The sequence below is a fragment of the Ochotona princeps genome, chromosome 24 (assembly GCF_030435755.1).
Source record: "Ochotona princeps isolate mOchPri1 chromosome 24, mOchPri1.hap1, whole genome shotgun sequence".
Classification (NCBI taxonomy): domain Eukaryota; kingdom Metazoa; phylum Chordata; class Mammalia; order Lagomorpha; family Ochotonidae; genus Ochotona; species Ochotona princeps.
Window position 1 is genome coordinate 1,990,917 of NC_080855.1, and position 16,021 is coordinate 2,006,937.

A 16,021-nucleotide genomic window follows, 5' to 3' on the forward strand; every position below is an offset into this window, starting at 1 on the left:
CAGGATTGGAGGTTCAGAACAAACTGACATTTCTCTCAGGTGACTTTTTTTGTGCTTGTGAAATTAATGAATCATCTGCATGAGACAGGCAGCAATGATGAGTTGCTATATGTTATTACTGAAGGGGAAAGGCTCAAGCCAGTACTCTCACTGCAGCCAATGAGAGGAAGGGGGGGCAAATTGTTGGGCTTTGGGAGCAGGGTGAAGTGAAGATGTGGCCGGTATTAGCAAGAACAGCATTTGCCGACTGGCTGGTCCTGAGGCTTTTCCACTTTTATGTCAATCATGTCTTCTCTGCTTCTGTCCTGTGTGCTTTCCATTCCAGGCAAAGCTGCTGCCACACATCAGAAAAGCTGCTTTATGTTTATCCTGCTTTTTCACTAGTTTCAATAAACATGACATTCAGCTCTGGCTTTCCTCTCTCCTTCCTCAGTAGACACTTGCTTCTTGTCAACAACATCTGTTTCATTTCGTACTAGCATGATGATAACACCACTTCTTCTTTCTGTTCTGATATTGTCAATCCATTTTGTAGCTTGCTGGAAGCAATTGACACTTGTAATATCATAAACTATTATGGCTGCAGCAGAATTGCGGATGTAAGTGGAAATGAGGCTATGGAAACATTCCTGACCAACAGTATCCCACACCATACCCTGATTACTCAATCCTCCAAACACATTGTTTTTGATTTAAAAAAATCAATGCCAGTTTTTTTCCTGGTAGGTGTTGTCAAAAATACCATACATGAATCTGGTGATCAAGAATGTCTTTCCAATGCTCTACTCCCCCAGGAACATTCAGTAAATTCCCGAAGTGAAATTCCTGTGTGGGTCAAGTACAACATCAGATGCATGGCCCCCTGGAGGAGCAAGGCTGGAGGGCAGCAGCCTCCACTGCTTCCCCGTAGAGTTGCCTAACAATGAGTGAGGCCCACAACCTGTTTGCTGAGATGGCGGGTAATTTCGAAGCAATCAGGGCTGTGCTCATGGCTCATGGCTCCTGAGGCAAGTACCTTTCCCTGCCTCAGCACCCAGCATGGAGACCGGCTGTGAGAGGCTGAAAGTGGTGAAGTGGCATCCTCAGACATGTCTGGGACCTCTTACACCTAGCTTCTCTGCTCCCACAGCTGCAGCTAATGCTGCTATCACTGCAGTCCAACATGCTGAGTGCACAATGCTCTGGCACCAAGCAGGGCAGCCCAGGTGCTAGCTTACCACTCCTCTGGCCAACATCATGCGTGTGTCACTATGGCTTCTTGTTTTAACTGTTTGGGGAAGTCTCTCTTCCGTCTGTTTGATTCCACAATGACAAAGTGGGTACCAGAACAGTCTCATTACTAATTATCTCTTAGGGCTGCAATGAGGATTGATTAAGCAAGGTGTGAGACACTTGGTGATTCAGGCAGTGCTTTGGAGAGGCATAGAAGTAAACTGTCAGGAGAGACAAATTACATGAGGAACTAGAACATGAACAGTAATGATACAGTCCTGGTCATCCTTCTTTTCTCAATAGCTTTGCAGCAGTGCAAGGAGGGTAGAAAGGAAACCCTATTCCTTCTCCCAGCCTTTATAAGCAGGCTTCCATACCAGATTAATGGTTAGGATTTACCGTCCATCAAAAAACTCCCTATTAACTAGGAAATTGGATGGTATGTTCTTCTATCACTTTTGTCCCAAAGAAGAAGTTCTGAATTGTATTTTTAAAGATCTGGGTGTTGTCTGTGCTACCTAAGGTGACATCTGCCACAACCTTGATGACCAAAGTGGTTGAAGTCCCTGTGGACATGTGCTATTCTCTTATGTTTTTGTCATATTCATTCTTTTGGAAACATAATCTTCCTGTAGAGAGAGAACCACTGTGAATGAACTCTAATTAGTCTACTGCAGGGCTCTGAGTGCACACAACACAGCCTGAATTGATGTAGCTCAAGGCAGCCACAGTGCCATGTGGTCCAGTCTTCAGGAACTTTTGTGGCAGCAGAATCCTGGTGGATCACCCACAATGTTCAGTCATGGGAACTGAGGCCCTGATAGTTCCTTTTGCTATAGTAATAATCTAGGAAGATGCAATGCTCTCCACAGGGTCACTGAGAAAGGGCATACAGGGTCCAGCACTATGACCTGATTCAACCAACCTGTTGAGACACACCATGACAGAAGCTAGGGACATAACAGAAACTACGACCAGGCCATGCCCTTGAGATGCTTGTGACGTGGTAAAGAAAGCACAGGTGGAACTGACAGTGATACTGGAGGGCAGAGAAGACAGTGATCCAAATGTGTGTGTGGAACTGATGATACCTGGAGGAGAGAGTGCTTTGTGTGTTAGAGGAGTTTGATGAAGAGTGATGCTACCTGGAGGGTTTCTATGTGTTTTGGGGCTTGAACGACAAGTAGCCTTCTATGGGCAGAGGGTTATTCTATCAAAGGAAGCTTTGTGAGTAAGATTTCTTGGTATGGGTGGTTTGTGTGGATTTCAGATTATTTGAATGTGGGCCGGAATGGAGAGAAAGTTAGGGTAGGGAGATTTGCTGTCGCAGGGCACAAGTGCATCTTCTACTTGTTGCAATTCCAGCTACACCTCATTCTCCAGTACATAAATATTCCAGTCACTTTGACTGGATCACGGCTTACAGGGCAGGGCAGCTGTGCACGCACAGCCCAGCAAAGAACAGCACACACAGCTGCGGGGAACACTCAGAGGAGAGAGCTGCAGCAGTGAGTGACAATGGACCTGATGCCAGATTTTTCCTTAGAAACTTCGGTTCTTGTGGCTACCAGCCTGGTGCTCCTGTATCTGTGAGTAGCTGTCCATCTGATCTCTCCTGTAGCCTTGCATCTGGAATGGTAATGAGGCTTGTCTTTCATTCATCTGTTCTGACGATCAGAGGGGAAGTTGTCCAAGTGCTCGGTGATGGCAATAGAAAACTGACCTATCTCACACCATCCAGTTCCCAACCTGCCTGTAGGAAGGATTAATGGCATCTGGTTTTGAGAAGACATTCTGATTGACTCTCAGTTTGACCCATGCTGTGTAGTTAGAATTCAGTTGAGATAGGTTATAAGAACCTGTGTGCCAAGTGCACTCCAGAGATTCTGAGGAAAAAGTTGACTTGCACTGATCTGCAATAGCTTTGCCTTGTGAGTCTGCAACTGCACTGCAGGAGTGTGGGAAATCATTCCCTGTGTGTGTGGTTGGCTCTTGCCTTTCTCCCTTCCGCTGCCTATGCATCACTGACACAGAGCAGTCCAGAACCCCGGACTTCAGTGGAGGCTCAGATTCAGCTCTTCTACCCCTCTGTGTTCCTGCCCTGGTACTCCCCTACTGCCTGGTTCTTGTGAATTGACTCGTCAACCTTGCACTAGGTGAAATGGTGATTTTCAGAGAAGGGCAGACCTGGCAGCAATCTGCAACTGTCTTTTCCTTATTCTTCGCAGTTTCTGTGATGGTAACAAGTTAGCATTAGTATAGAGATTTATTGTTCCTCTCATATTTCCCCTCAAGTAGCCTCAAGAAATCGGAACACCAACAAATCCACTTTGCATTTTCTTCTTAATTTTTTATATAATTTTAAATATTGTTCCATTGAGAAGGATCCACGTGCATATGGATTCTGATTAGGGTGAGAGTTTGAGGCATGGAGGAATGTGTGTGTGACATATTTTTTAGTTTAGTTTTGTTTGTTTTTGCCCTGAGTCTGCAGTGGAGTGGGCAGCAGATGCTATTCCTTGATGTCAGACTACCTCAGATGTTAGGAATAGGGATCTGTCCTTTGATGATGCCTTAAATACCCACATTTGTGGAAGAATGTCTCAAGGTAGTTATTTCAGTAGTTTTGATACTTCTGATAAGTTTTTGGTTTCATTACCCCAGTGTTGAGAAAATCTTTCCAAGATCTGTTGGTTGACAAAGTCAACTTATTGCATCCACAGACCTAGGAACATGATGCAATGCTTGGCCAGGAGATTGGTCCAACCTGTTCTGTTTTCCATCCTCTGATGAGTCAGTTGATATCCTCTGCTGGCCTAGATGAACTTTCACTCATGACCCTGGTGTGCATCTGGACATGCTGTCCACCATACAGGCATCAGTAACTGAGGTGGTCCAATTCCAATAATACATGTGCTTCAAATTTGAACCATATATCCTGTGATTTTCCTGGAGGCCAGCATCTGAACCTAGCAGTTTCTTGGGAGCCCCTAAGAAACTTTGCTTTGATTGCCTCATTCTTGACTCTTGTGTTTATTTTATGGTGCATGTGTGCTATGTCACCTGCAGTAGCCAGCACACATACCATACTGTTTGGTCAGTTCCAATTTTACCACATCTCTCATGTGAGTTGATGGGTGCTGTGGTCCAGCCCTGCCTCATGCATATCAGTGGATTATGCAGACTAAATGAGGCAACCTCCGAGTGTCCCACACGGACTGACTCCAGCCCTAGTTTTTGCCATCTTCTGCTGCAACCTAGCCCTATTCAGCGCACATCCCATCTGGCTCTCATGAAGGCTTATGGGTGCTTTGGTTTAGCTCAGCCTGTTCAAGCTCCACACCCACTTCTAGTTCTTGTGCTCACCACAGTGAGAGATACAGCCTAGCACAGGAGTGTTCGTAGTTCCGAAAAACAGGGATGTTCAAAACACTGAAACCCGTGCGTTTCAGTGAGTACTGCCATCCAACCCAATATGTCTCACAACTAGTGCAGGCACCTGTCAGCTGATGCAGCAGTCCAACTCAGCCTGGCCCATTTCCAAATGAATCCAGACACAGTGCCAGCTCTTATTCTGATATCTGAGCAGGCGTCTCTTCTATGTAAAATATCGCCCCTGTGACCTGACTCCTCCTTGACTTTACAGATATGGCACCTCTACACATGGCCTTTTTAAGAAGCTGGGCATTCCTGGTCCAACACCTCTGCCTTTCCTGGGTAATATCATGGGGTACCGCAAGGTGAGTGTCATTTGAACTGCTGCCTTTTCTTCACATATTTGCAAAGAATGTTGAGTTTTATAAGATGAAGTTCTCCTCAGGAGAGAAGGTTTGAATTTACCCACTTTCTGATAGATGTGTGAATCACAATATCCTTGACTACACTTGATCAGAAGCTGAGAAATTCAACTGAATCCAGGTCTTGCGACTAAAATGGAGGTACCCTGTTAGCTGGGCCATCTCTGCAGCAGCTTACAATATGTATCGGTGTGTATTTAAAATGAGAAGGCAGGGACAGATATAGGGCACAGATACTCAAATATGGGAGAGAGGTGTCTTAGCTGCTATGCTGGAATGCCTGACCCTGTGCCATTATTATATGCTGGTGCTGTGTGTAGAGGTGGCATCTGTTACTCTTTCCCATATTGTGCTCTCAAACTGAAAGGTGAGTTCACATGCATTGTTTCACCAATGCACTTTCTCCCTCAGGAACATACCCAAGCATGACATAAATCTTTGAGTACAAAAGAAATTGACTGGTGTCTTTAGAATCTTAAATCTGTCAGAAGTCTAGAAAGTTCACGAGTTCTAGAGATCTGAATGGATTCATATTAGGGAACCTCACAGTTTTCTCCAAGTCTCAGTTTCCTCATGTGTGCATGGAGAAAACTACTTGCTGCTCTGTGAAATATTTTGAGATCACAGAGGCCCAGGAAAATGCTTCACAGTGATAAGGATTACATAGTATCTGTAGATAAGGTTCAGTCACAGGGTTTCCACAGTATTCAGGGAAAACTGAAGAATTCTTTGGAATTCTGCACTTCAAATATTGTCTCTCTTTTTCTCCCAGGTGTCTTTGAATAGGAAATTCTGGATAATTAAATGATAACATAATAAGCTCGTTGTAGTTCAATTTTGCTTAGTTTGCTTCAATTGGAGATCAAGTCCATTGGTTTTACAATAATAATACATTTCATTTTATTTTCCATTCAGGGTGTGTGGGATTTTGACATGAAATGTTATAAAAAATATGGAAATATGTGGGGGTGAGTATTTGGAAAGCTTCCTTGTTCTGGTGAGGTACTCATTGTTGTGGGGACAACCTTAGCTCACAGTCTTTTTGCATAAGGCTTTCCAGGGTAAAGTTCTGGAGGTTTGTCCTACGAAGGACTGCATACACTCCAGCTATGGGTGTCTGAATTTGGTGTCAGTGTTGTAGGTCATCACCTTTTTCAGCTGTTGTCCCAGGAACCCCAGTCTGAACAGAGTCTTGCTGTTGCACATTTTGGCTGCTCATAGGTCCTTAATTGAGTATAATACATTTTTCCAGGACATTGTAATATGTCTTTGTACCTGTGTGATAGCATATCTTCTTGGGTTAATTCTTTCAATTAAAAATCTAAATTCTGTTACCTAAAGATTATATTTAATATGTGCTTTTGAAAGAAGGATTATGGGTGGGGCTTGTGTCTAGCTGCTCCACTTGTGATTCAGCACTCTGCTGACTGCTTGGAAAGCAGTGAAGAATGACTCAAGAACTTGGGGCCCTGCCCGCACATTGGAAACTTTGAAGAAACTCCTGGTCCAATGTTTGCTTCAGCTCAATTCTGACCATTGTGGTCGTTTGGGAAGTAAACTAGAGGATAGGAAACATTCCTTCTCTTGCATTCCTTCTCTCTGTGAAAAATATGCCTTTAATAGGTGAATGATGAATAAGTGAATAGAATTCTTGAGAAAAGAAAGAAGGACTGAAAGGTACAAGTAAATATGTTGCATATATACTATATATTTATGTAATGTATGTGTATATATGTGTATATTAGGGTGACATATGGGACATCATTGTCAATTCCAGCATTCATTCAGCAGAGAAAGTGGTATAACTGATGTGCTTGGAATCTATGAGTAAGTTGAAAAAGACTTTGCCTCTTCCTACACTTTTTTTTTTTAATTTCAAATCTTGTCTCATCAAACTCTTATAGTTGGTCCAGGAGCTTCTGAGGTAACATGGCCTACAAAACTATTTTGATCTGATGGGAGAACATGAAGCACTGGATCTCCTTTCACTTAATCTTAAATTTCCCTTGCGGCATTCAATACTTGTCAATCTTAGATGATTCACTTGCCTTTGTATTTCACTTGCTTAGCACCATTTCTATAAATTAAGAAGCACACAGAGAGAAGAGGATCTCTACCATTTGTTGGTTCATGCCACAAATACCAGAGAATGCTAGGGTTTGTCTGGTTGTTGTGGATATGGGCAATAGATGGGAGGAGCCTAGAATGCATTCCAGATCTCCCATGGGGGTGACAGGAAGCAACCAACTGTATGACCATCTTCTGCAACTCAGGGTTTTCGATAGCACAATACAGAATCTGGGGTTGGGCCTTCAAAATGAACTCAGTCAATGCGGTGTAGGATGTTCTAACTGACTGCCATGATCAATACTAGGGAAATGCTTACTCCCTTATTTGACTTCATGTGTTATAAATTTTCTGTTTTTCTTCCTGTTTTTGATTTTGTTGTATGGATTTTCATTTAAGGGTATGCATAGTAGTGGTGTAAGAGAGACTATCATATCCAGACATGAAGATACAATGCAGTATGCATCTCTACTTCCAAATCACAGATGAACTCCCAATAAAAGCATTACATTGCTCTTAACAATAGAATGCTGGACTCTGCTATTGTTTATACCTTCAACATCAGGATACATAAAAAGCAGAATGATGGACTTATGACTGTGTATGAAGGACTATACTACAGTAATATACGGGAAGGGAAATCTCAGAATCTATGGCAATGTATCATAAAATAATAAAATCAAGAAAATTTTTAAAAAATCATGAAGTACCTGAGATGACAGAAGAGTTTGTAGGAAACCTATATGATGAACAAACTATCCATGATTTGCAATTTTACCTCAAATTCAGCTTATCTTCTCTTATCTTTTAAGTTGTTTGACCCTCGATCCAAGAAATGTCATAACATTCTTTCAAAAATAATTATTACAGCTTCAAAATCATAATGAGAGAGAGAATCAGAGAAAGATGTTTTCTATCTGCTGGTTCACGCCCTGTAAGACAAAATAGCTTCTATGAGACCAGGGAATGTAAGGAGCCAGGGCTTTATTCATTCTTCAACATAGGTGTCAGGGCTGCTGACTCATGGGTTCTCTTCTGCTGCTTTTTCAGGATGTTATGTGGGAGCTGATTCTAACGTTGAGCAGCTTTTCTGGTGATGACTTTCAGTTCCTATGCCACCATGCCAGCAATCTAGTATTATTTCTATGTGTGTGATCTTCATGATGAACCATGTAATTTTAAAATATGAATTTCATGGTACAATTATGTAGGGTCTGAGATTACCTACCCCTGAAATTCGCACCCCCAAACTGATTTTACCCATATCGTCACAATAGTATAGTCATCCATCACAACTTATAATTTGATCAGCCTCTTATTTAAAAGTACCCAATATTGTTGGTAGAGACAATTACAGACAGTCCAGTATTGCATTGTCTAGACATGTCCAACAGTTTCATTGGAGTCCATTTTTGACTTGGTATTAGGAATGCATATTGCATTATTCATTCACATCTGAATATGGTAGTCTCTATTAATCCATCTCTATATATTCCCTTAAGTGAAAAGCCACAAAATAAGGTTGAAAACAGATATGACGTCAAAACAAAAACAGAATGAAAATAAAGAAAAACATATGTCATGACACAGTTGAGACAACACATCACTGAATAACCAATGCGTGACAGAAAGAAAACACAAATGCCTAATTTGCATGATGGTTTCCTTATATTAGAGAGAACATATGGTATTTGTCCTTTTGGCATTGACTTATTTCATTGCGGATGATAGTTGGGAGCATCTAGTTGCAAATGGTTTAATTTCATTCTTTTTAATGGCTGAGAAATATTTCATGAAGTAAATGTATCACAGTTTCTTTAATCACTCCTCTTTGGAGGGGCATCTGGATTGTTTCCATGTCTTTGCTATTATTGCTTGTGCTGCTGTAAATATAGGATTACAGCTCCATCTCTCATGCATTTTTAATTAACTTTGGGTATATTGCTGGAGTGGGATATCTGGGTCATATGGCAGATTTATTTGCAATTCTCAGAGCACCCTCCATACGGATTTCCATAATGGTTGTACTAGCCTATACTCCCACCAGCAGTGAATTTGGGTGCCTTTCTCTCCACATCCATGCCAGCAGGTATTGTTAAGAGAGTTCTGAATGTAGGCCCATCTGACTGGAGCTAGGTGGTACCTCAATGTGGTTTTCCTTTGTAACTCCCTGACAGCTAGGGAGCCTGAGCATCTTTTCATACGTCTAATAGTCATTTGAATCTCATCTTTTGAAAAATGTTCATTTCCTTTGCACATATTTTTCACTTTTTTTGTTGTTGTGTTGTCATCCCTGGGAGTCTAGAGAGGGCCAACCTTTGCCAGCTAGAACTAACTGTCCCTGCTTAGTAAATCTATGGGCAGAACTACTTAATCAACACCAACACATACCAGCTCTAAAATATGAGTACCGAGGAGAGTGAAAGCACCCGCCAATCACAAGGTGGCAGCAGCCAAAAATAACCTGACTATGCGCCTGTCTGATAGGCAAATTAGGGTTTGATGACATAGATCCAATACTGTGAAGTGCAAGGACAGATTACAGGGAAAGATAGGGATCTGGCAGTTGGCGGGAAGGAGAACATGGAGAACCTCTGTACAGAGGGAAGTGGCAGTGAGGGCAGAGTAGTGTTGCAGAGAACAGAGAGCACACCAGTGGCTGGTGAGCAGTGATCCAGACCCCAGCAACAGCCAAGGACCCAGCAGTGACCATGACTAGATTCTTCTGCCTGCCAGGTAATTCATCTTACAAATCTGCACTAACAAGAAGAATTCACCAAGCAGAATGGCAATGTCAAAAGGCAAAAGAACAGACAAAGGCAGTATGAACGTTACTGAAGATGCTTCAGCAAAAGAGAAAAAGCTCTGCCCACCCTCAGAGTTAACGGAGGAAGACATTGAATAAATGGGATACACAGAATTCAGAAAACTGATTATACAGTTTTTGAACAGCAATGTGAAGCACATGCAGGAGTTCAAGGAATTTAAGAAATGTGTTACATAGCAAATAGCAGCATCAAATGAAAGCTGATATATCAGAAATAAAGAACACTGGAGCAAATTAAAAGTACAGTGGAGAGTCTCAAAAATAGAATGGATGAAGCAGAAGAATTTCAGAACTGGATGCTATTTTCTATCACTATGGGAGAACAAACAAAAAACTGGAAATAGAGCTGGGTCAAACTAAAAGAAATATTGAAGAAATCAAAAATACTATTAAGAGGCCCAAGAAAAGAGTTATGGCACTACCTGAAGGTGCAGAATGAGAAGCTGGGATTAAAGGTGTATTAAAAAAAATGAATGAAAGCATCACTAATGTGAAAAAAGAACTGGAAAACAAGATATAGGAGGTTAATAGAACTCCCAAAAGAGTTGATCAAAAGTGAATGTCACAGGGACACGTGATAATCAAGCTCTCTTCAGTCGAATAAAAAGAAAATACATCAATGTGCAAAGGAAAACAACAACAACAGCAACAACAAAAAACCCAAGTGGCCTGTAGAGGAATCCCAATCAAACTGACAGCTGACCTCTCAGAGGAAACACTATAGGCCAGAACAGAATGGAGTGATATACTCCAGATTCTAAAAGGAAAATTTTCTCATCCCAGAATAACATATTCTGTAAAGCTCCCCTTTGTATTTGAAACTGAAATAAAATTCTTCCATAGTAAAGAGAAACTCCAAAAATTTGCCTTTTTCAAATCAGCCTTACAATAGATACTCAAAGATGTTCTTGTGGAAGAACAAAGGAATAACAGCTACCAAAACCAAAGACAAATGTAGAGAACATCCCACTAAAAGCCTAGAAGAAGACTAATTCAAAGAACAACCCAAACTTCCACTTATGAATATTAACCTTGAATGTAAATTTCCTAAACTCATCAATCAAACACCACAGATTGCAGGACTAGGTCAAAAAACAAACCACATCTATCTACTGCTTAATGAGGATACATCTCACTTACAAAGATCAGAGGAAACTGAAAGAGACCTTAATACCTCATTAACAGCAATAAACAGATCGACAAGAATGAAACTCAGTAAAACAGCAACAGAATTCACCTAAACTCTAGAACAAATGGATTTAGTTGATATGTACTGAACCTTTCATCCTACAGACAGAGAATACACTATTTCTTATCAGTATTTGGAATTGACCATGTTATAGGCCACAAGACAAGCTTCAGCAAATTTTAAAGTCAAAATTACATCATCTTCAAAATTACATCTTCTCAGACCATGATGCAGTTAAAGTAGAGACCAAGAAGTCAAAATAGCAAGGAAGACTTGTAAATAAATGGAGACCGAATAATATGTCACCAAATGAGCAATGGATTAGAAAGGAAACCAAAGGGGAAATTAAATAATTGTTTGAAACAAATGAAGGCATCAAAACATCACATCAAGACTTATGGGACACAATCAAGGCAGTGTTAAGAGTAAAGTTCATCTCCAGCCATGCATATGCTAAGAAACTAGAAAGGACCCAAATAAATGAGCTAACCCTACAATTGAAGGATTTAGAAAAGCAACCGCAAAGCAATTCCAAAATAGTAGGAAAAAAAATGAAACAATCAAAATAAGGAAAGAAATTACCCAGAGAGAAACCAAAAGAACTACACATAAGAACAATACATCAAAGAGCTGGTTCATTGAGAAAATCAGCAAAATAGACTTTTGCTTGCTCAACAAATCCCCAAAAGGAGGGAGAAGATATGCATCAATAAAATCAGGGATGAGAAAGAAGGTATAACAACAGATACCTTGGAAACACATTAGGAAATATTATAGGAAAGTATATGTGAACAAATCAGAAGCCCTAGAAGAGATGGATAGATTTTGGACACATAAAATCCACCAAAACTAAATCAAAAAGCAATTAACAACCCAAATAGATCTGTAACATGGACTGAGATTGAATCAGCAATTAAAGCCCTTCCAACCATGAAAAATCATGGACCAGATGATTTCATTGCTGAATTCTATCAAACATTTCAAGAGAACTTGCCCCAATCCTCCAAAGCTTTTCCAAACAATAGGAAGAGAGACAATCCTTCCATACTCTATGAAGCCAGCATTACCTTAGTACCACAGCCAAAAAGAGAAGCAACAGAAAAAGAACAACAAACCGATATTCTTGATGAACACAGATGCAAAGATCCTCAACAAACTACTAGCCAACAAAATACAACATCACATCAGGCAGATCATTCACCTGGAACAAGTGGGATTCATCCCAGGCATGCAGGGATGGTTCAACATTCACAGTTCACTAAATGTGATACATCACCTCAATAAATTAAAAAAATAAAGATCACATGATCATCTCAATAGATGTAGAGAAATCATTTGATAAAATTCAACACAACTTCATGCTGAAAACCATAAGCAAGATAGGCATAGAAGGAACATTCTATGACACATTCAAAGCAATTCATGAAAAACCCAATGCTAGCATCATGATAAATGGAGAAAGATTAGAAGCTTTTCCACTAAATCTGGAACTAGACATGGATGTCCAGTCACCATTACTCCTCAATACAGTATTGGAAATCCTTGCCAGAGCTATTAGGCAAGAAAAGGGAAATAAAGGATTTCAAATTAAAAATGAGGAACTGAAAGAATCTGTATTTGCAGATGACATGTTTCTTTACATAGGAGAACCAAAACACAGTTTAGACACTACTCGATCTCATAAGAGACTTTAGCAGGGTAACAGAATACAAAATAAATGACCACAAATATGTGGTGTTAGTGCATACAAATATTTCCATGGCTGAGTAAGAAACTGCAAGTATGGTCCACTTTAAGATAGCAGAAATCTTTTTTTTTAAGATTTATTTATTTTATTACAAAGTCAGATATACAGAGAGGAGAGACAGAGAGGAAGATCTTCCATCCGATGAATCACTCCCGAAGTGAGCCGCAATGGCCGGTGCGTGCCATTCCAAAGCCGGAAACCAGGAACCTCTTCCAGGTCTCCCACACGGATGCAGGGTCCCAAAGCCTTGGGCCTTCCTCAACTGCTTTGCCAGGCCACAAGCAGGGAGCTGGATGAGAAGTGGAGCTGCCAGGATTAGAACCAGCGCCCATATGGGATTCCGGGGTGCTCAAGGTGAGGACTTAAGCTGCAAGGCCATGCCACCGGGCGCGATAGCAGAAATCTTTTTTTTTTTTTTTAATTTTTTTTTATTAATTATTATGCATTATGTGACAGTTTCATATGCTCTGGGAATCCCCCCACCCCTCCCCACACCCCTCCCCCCTGGTGGATTCCTCCACCTTGATGCAGTATTACAGTTCAAATTCCATCAAGATTCTTTCCTTGCAAACATATACCCAGCATAGAGTCCAGCTACTAATTGTCCAGATGGGTTGAACAGTTTGTTGGGGAGACCATTTCTGGTCCAAAGTCAGAGATAGCAGAAATCTTAAATAACTAGAAATTAATCAAACCAAATATATGGAAGACCTCTGTGAAGAAAACTATAAAACATTAAAAAGAAAAAAGAAGACAACATTGAAAAATGGAGAAATACCATGTTTCAGTATTGGCAGGATCAACATCATCAAAATGAACATATTACCAGAAGTAAAATACAGATTCAACACAATCCCAATCTGAATTCCAACAACACCATTTCTCAGAAATGGAAAAGATGATACAAAAGTTCATCTGGAAACACAAGAGACCACTAATACCCAGAGCTCTCCTGAAGAATAAAAGTCACATTGGGGAATCACTATTCCAGACCCCATGACATACTGCAGAGCAGTGGTCATCAAAACAGTCAGGTACAGAAACAGAGATTAATGGAATGGGATAGAAACACAAGAAGTGATCTACACATATATAGCCAACTAATTTCTAACAAGAGAAGTGAAAACAATCCAGGAAAAAAGCCTGGTCTATTCAACAAATGGTGTTGGGACAACTGGGTAGCAGCTTGCAGAATTATGAAGCAAGACACAGTCCTGTCACATTACACAAAAATCAGCTCTAAATGGTTCAAGGACCTAAATCTACATTCAGAAACCATCACACTATTAAAGGAAAACATAGGAAGCACTCTCCAAGAAACAGGAACAGGGCAAGGCTTCTTAGAAAAACTATTTCATTGTTAAATGCTTTTTCTTTACTTGATTTACCTTAACTTTTTGAATTCAAGAGTGTCTTCTGTGGTTGGAATCTTGCTGTATATCTTACTCTAACTTGAACCAGGAAGGGATGCTACTTTCTCTTGTACAAAAGGGCTGTAAGAAACATAACCTTAGGATCAAAATGTGGTTCCTGGGCTTGGCTGTGGCTGCTGCATCAGGCTTGTCATGTTTAATCATTTCTGTTTTCCCATAATAGATTTTTTGATGGTCGGCAGCCTGTGCTGGCCATCACTGACCCAGAGATGATAAAAACAGTGCTGGTGAAAGAATGTTACTCTGTCTTCACAAACCGGCGGGTAGGCATTGGCTTATTTTTCAAGTTTAAGTATTAATTGTTAAACTTCTGTTCCTAAATACTATATATTCACAAAATGATCAGGGAAGATTCATGATTGCTTCATTTTGTTTTTCTGGGTGACACTGTTGTGCAAATACAAAATTAGTGTATTTTTTTACCTAATTGCTTATATATATATATTGGAAATGATTGCAAGTATACTTATCTTATATCTTCATACTTTTAACAGGTGAGTGATTTCATCTGAATTCTGACTGATGGGAATGTTAAAATGTTGAGCTTCTCCATTGCATTGTATATTCACTGAAAGTCTTCCACTCTTTTTTTTTTTTTTTGCAGAACAGGATCTTTTTTTTAAATCAAGATGAGGAAATTTGCCTGTGTTTCTGTGTTTTAATTATTTTTCTTGTATAATGTTGGAAATGTTCATTTTTAACAAATTATAGCTTTAGAGGATGGAAAAATGTTCCTAGAATTTTGAGTTGCTAGGCCAGTCTCAGGATGGTCTACATAATTCTTTTTCCTTTTCTTCTTGTGGTGATAGTGAGAGAAATGGACTTCTGTACAATCTCATTATCTCTTCAGAACAGCAAAAAAGTTTTTTTTTTAAAGACTTATTTATTTTTATTTGAGTGCCAGACTTTGCAGAGAAAGAAGTTGAGATGGAGAGGGAAATCTCCTATTCACTGGTTCACTTTATAAATGGCTGCAATAGCCAGAGCAGATTTAATCGAAGAACAGCTCCAGGAGCTTCTTTCAGGTCTCCTATGCAGTTACCAGATGACTTCATGATTCTCTGCAGTTTCTCCAGGTTACATGCAGGGAGCTGGATCAGAATGCTGATACAGGATGTCAAAGCTGACATAGGATGTCAGAACTGCAATGAGTGGCTTAGCATGAAATGCCACATGCTGGTCTCACAAATAGGTACCTAATCTCAGAGGTATCTTCTACTTTAAAAAAAATCATTGTACAAATGTGTATGCTTTTTTGGTTACATATAATACAATTTTTTCATTCTATTGTATGGTATTTCAATAAATAAATTTAGAATCAATGGATCAGGTAGTTAACGCTTTTAGTCTTTAATTTTGTACAGGGTTTTCACTAAATATACCAGAAGTCTGTTACTGAAAGGGGTGGTGATGGCAGAGAAAGAATGGGAGAGAGGGTGAAAGAGAGTAAGAGTGAGACTTAGAGTGTGAGTGTCCATCCATTGCTGCACTCCCAAATTACTGTAATGGTCAGAGCTTGGCTCATTTGAAGCTGGGAGCCAGGCACTTCTTCTGGGTTTTCCACATGGATGCAGGACCAAAGCATTTCACTCATCCTCCATTGCTTTCCTTGTCCATTAGAAGGGACCTGGATCATAAGTAGAGCAGTGGGTGCCCTTACCGGGTCCTGCTGACACTGTTCCTTTTATTTTCTTATATTTTGTTCAAGCCATGTCCTAAGAGTTCTTCTCTTCCAGTGTTTCATTCAAT

General features: G+C 40.3%; 1 protein-coding gene and 1 pseudogene across 2 annotated transcripts in view; one reads left to right on the plus strand and one right to left on the minus strand.

Moving 5' to 3' along the window:
* Positions 1 to 224: 224 nt before the first annotated feature.
* Positions 225 to 800, minus strand: LOC101531064 (ras-related protein Rab-6A-like; annotated as a pseudogene).
* A 1,863-nt stretch (positions 801 to 2,663) lies between these two features.
* The window catches only part of LOC101531312 (cytochrome P450 3A6-like), a 62,963-nt gene continuing 49,605 nt past the window's right edge, over positions 2,664 to 16,021 (plus strand). The window contains exons 1-4 of one of the 2 annotated variants that reach the window (XM_012931180.2): positions 2,664 to 2,801; positions 4,859 to 4,958; positions 5,925 to 5,977; positions 14,436 to 14,535. In XM_012931180.2, the coding sequence (XP_012786634.2) occupies positions 2,731 to 2,801; positions 4,859 to 4,958; positions 5,925 to 5,977; positions 14,436 to 14,535 (324 nt within the window). In that variant the 5' untranslated portion in view covers positions 2,664 to 2,730. The remainder of the gene's footprint in view (positions 2,802 to 4,858; positions 4,959 to 5,924; positions 5,978 to 14,435; positions 14,536 to 16,021) is intronic. The other variant, XM_004599659.3, reaches the window with a different exon arrangement.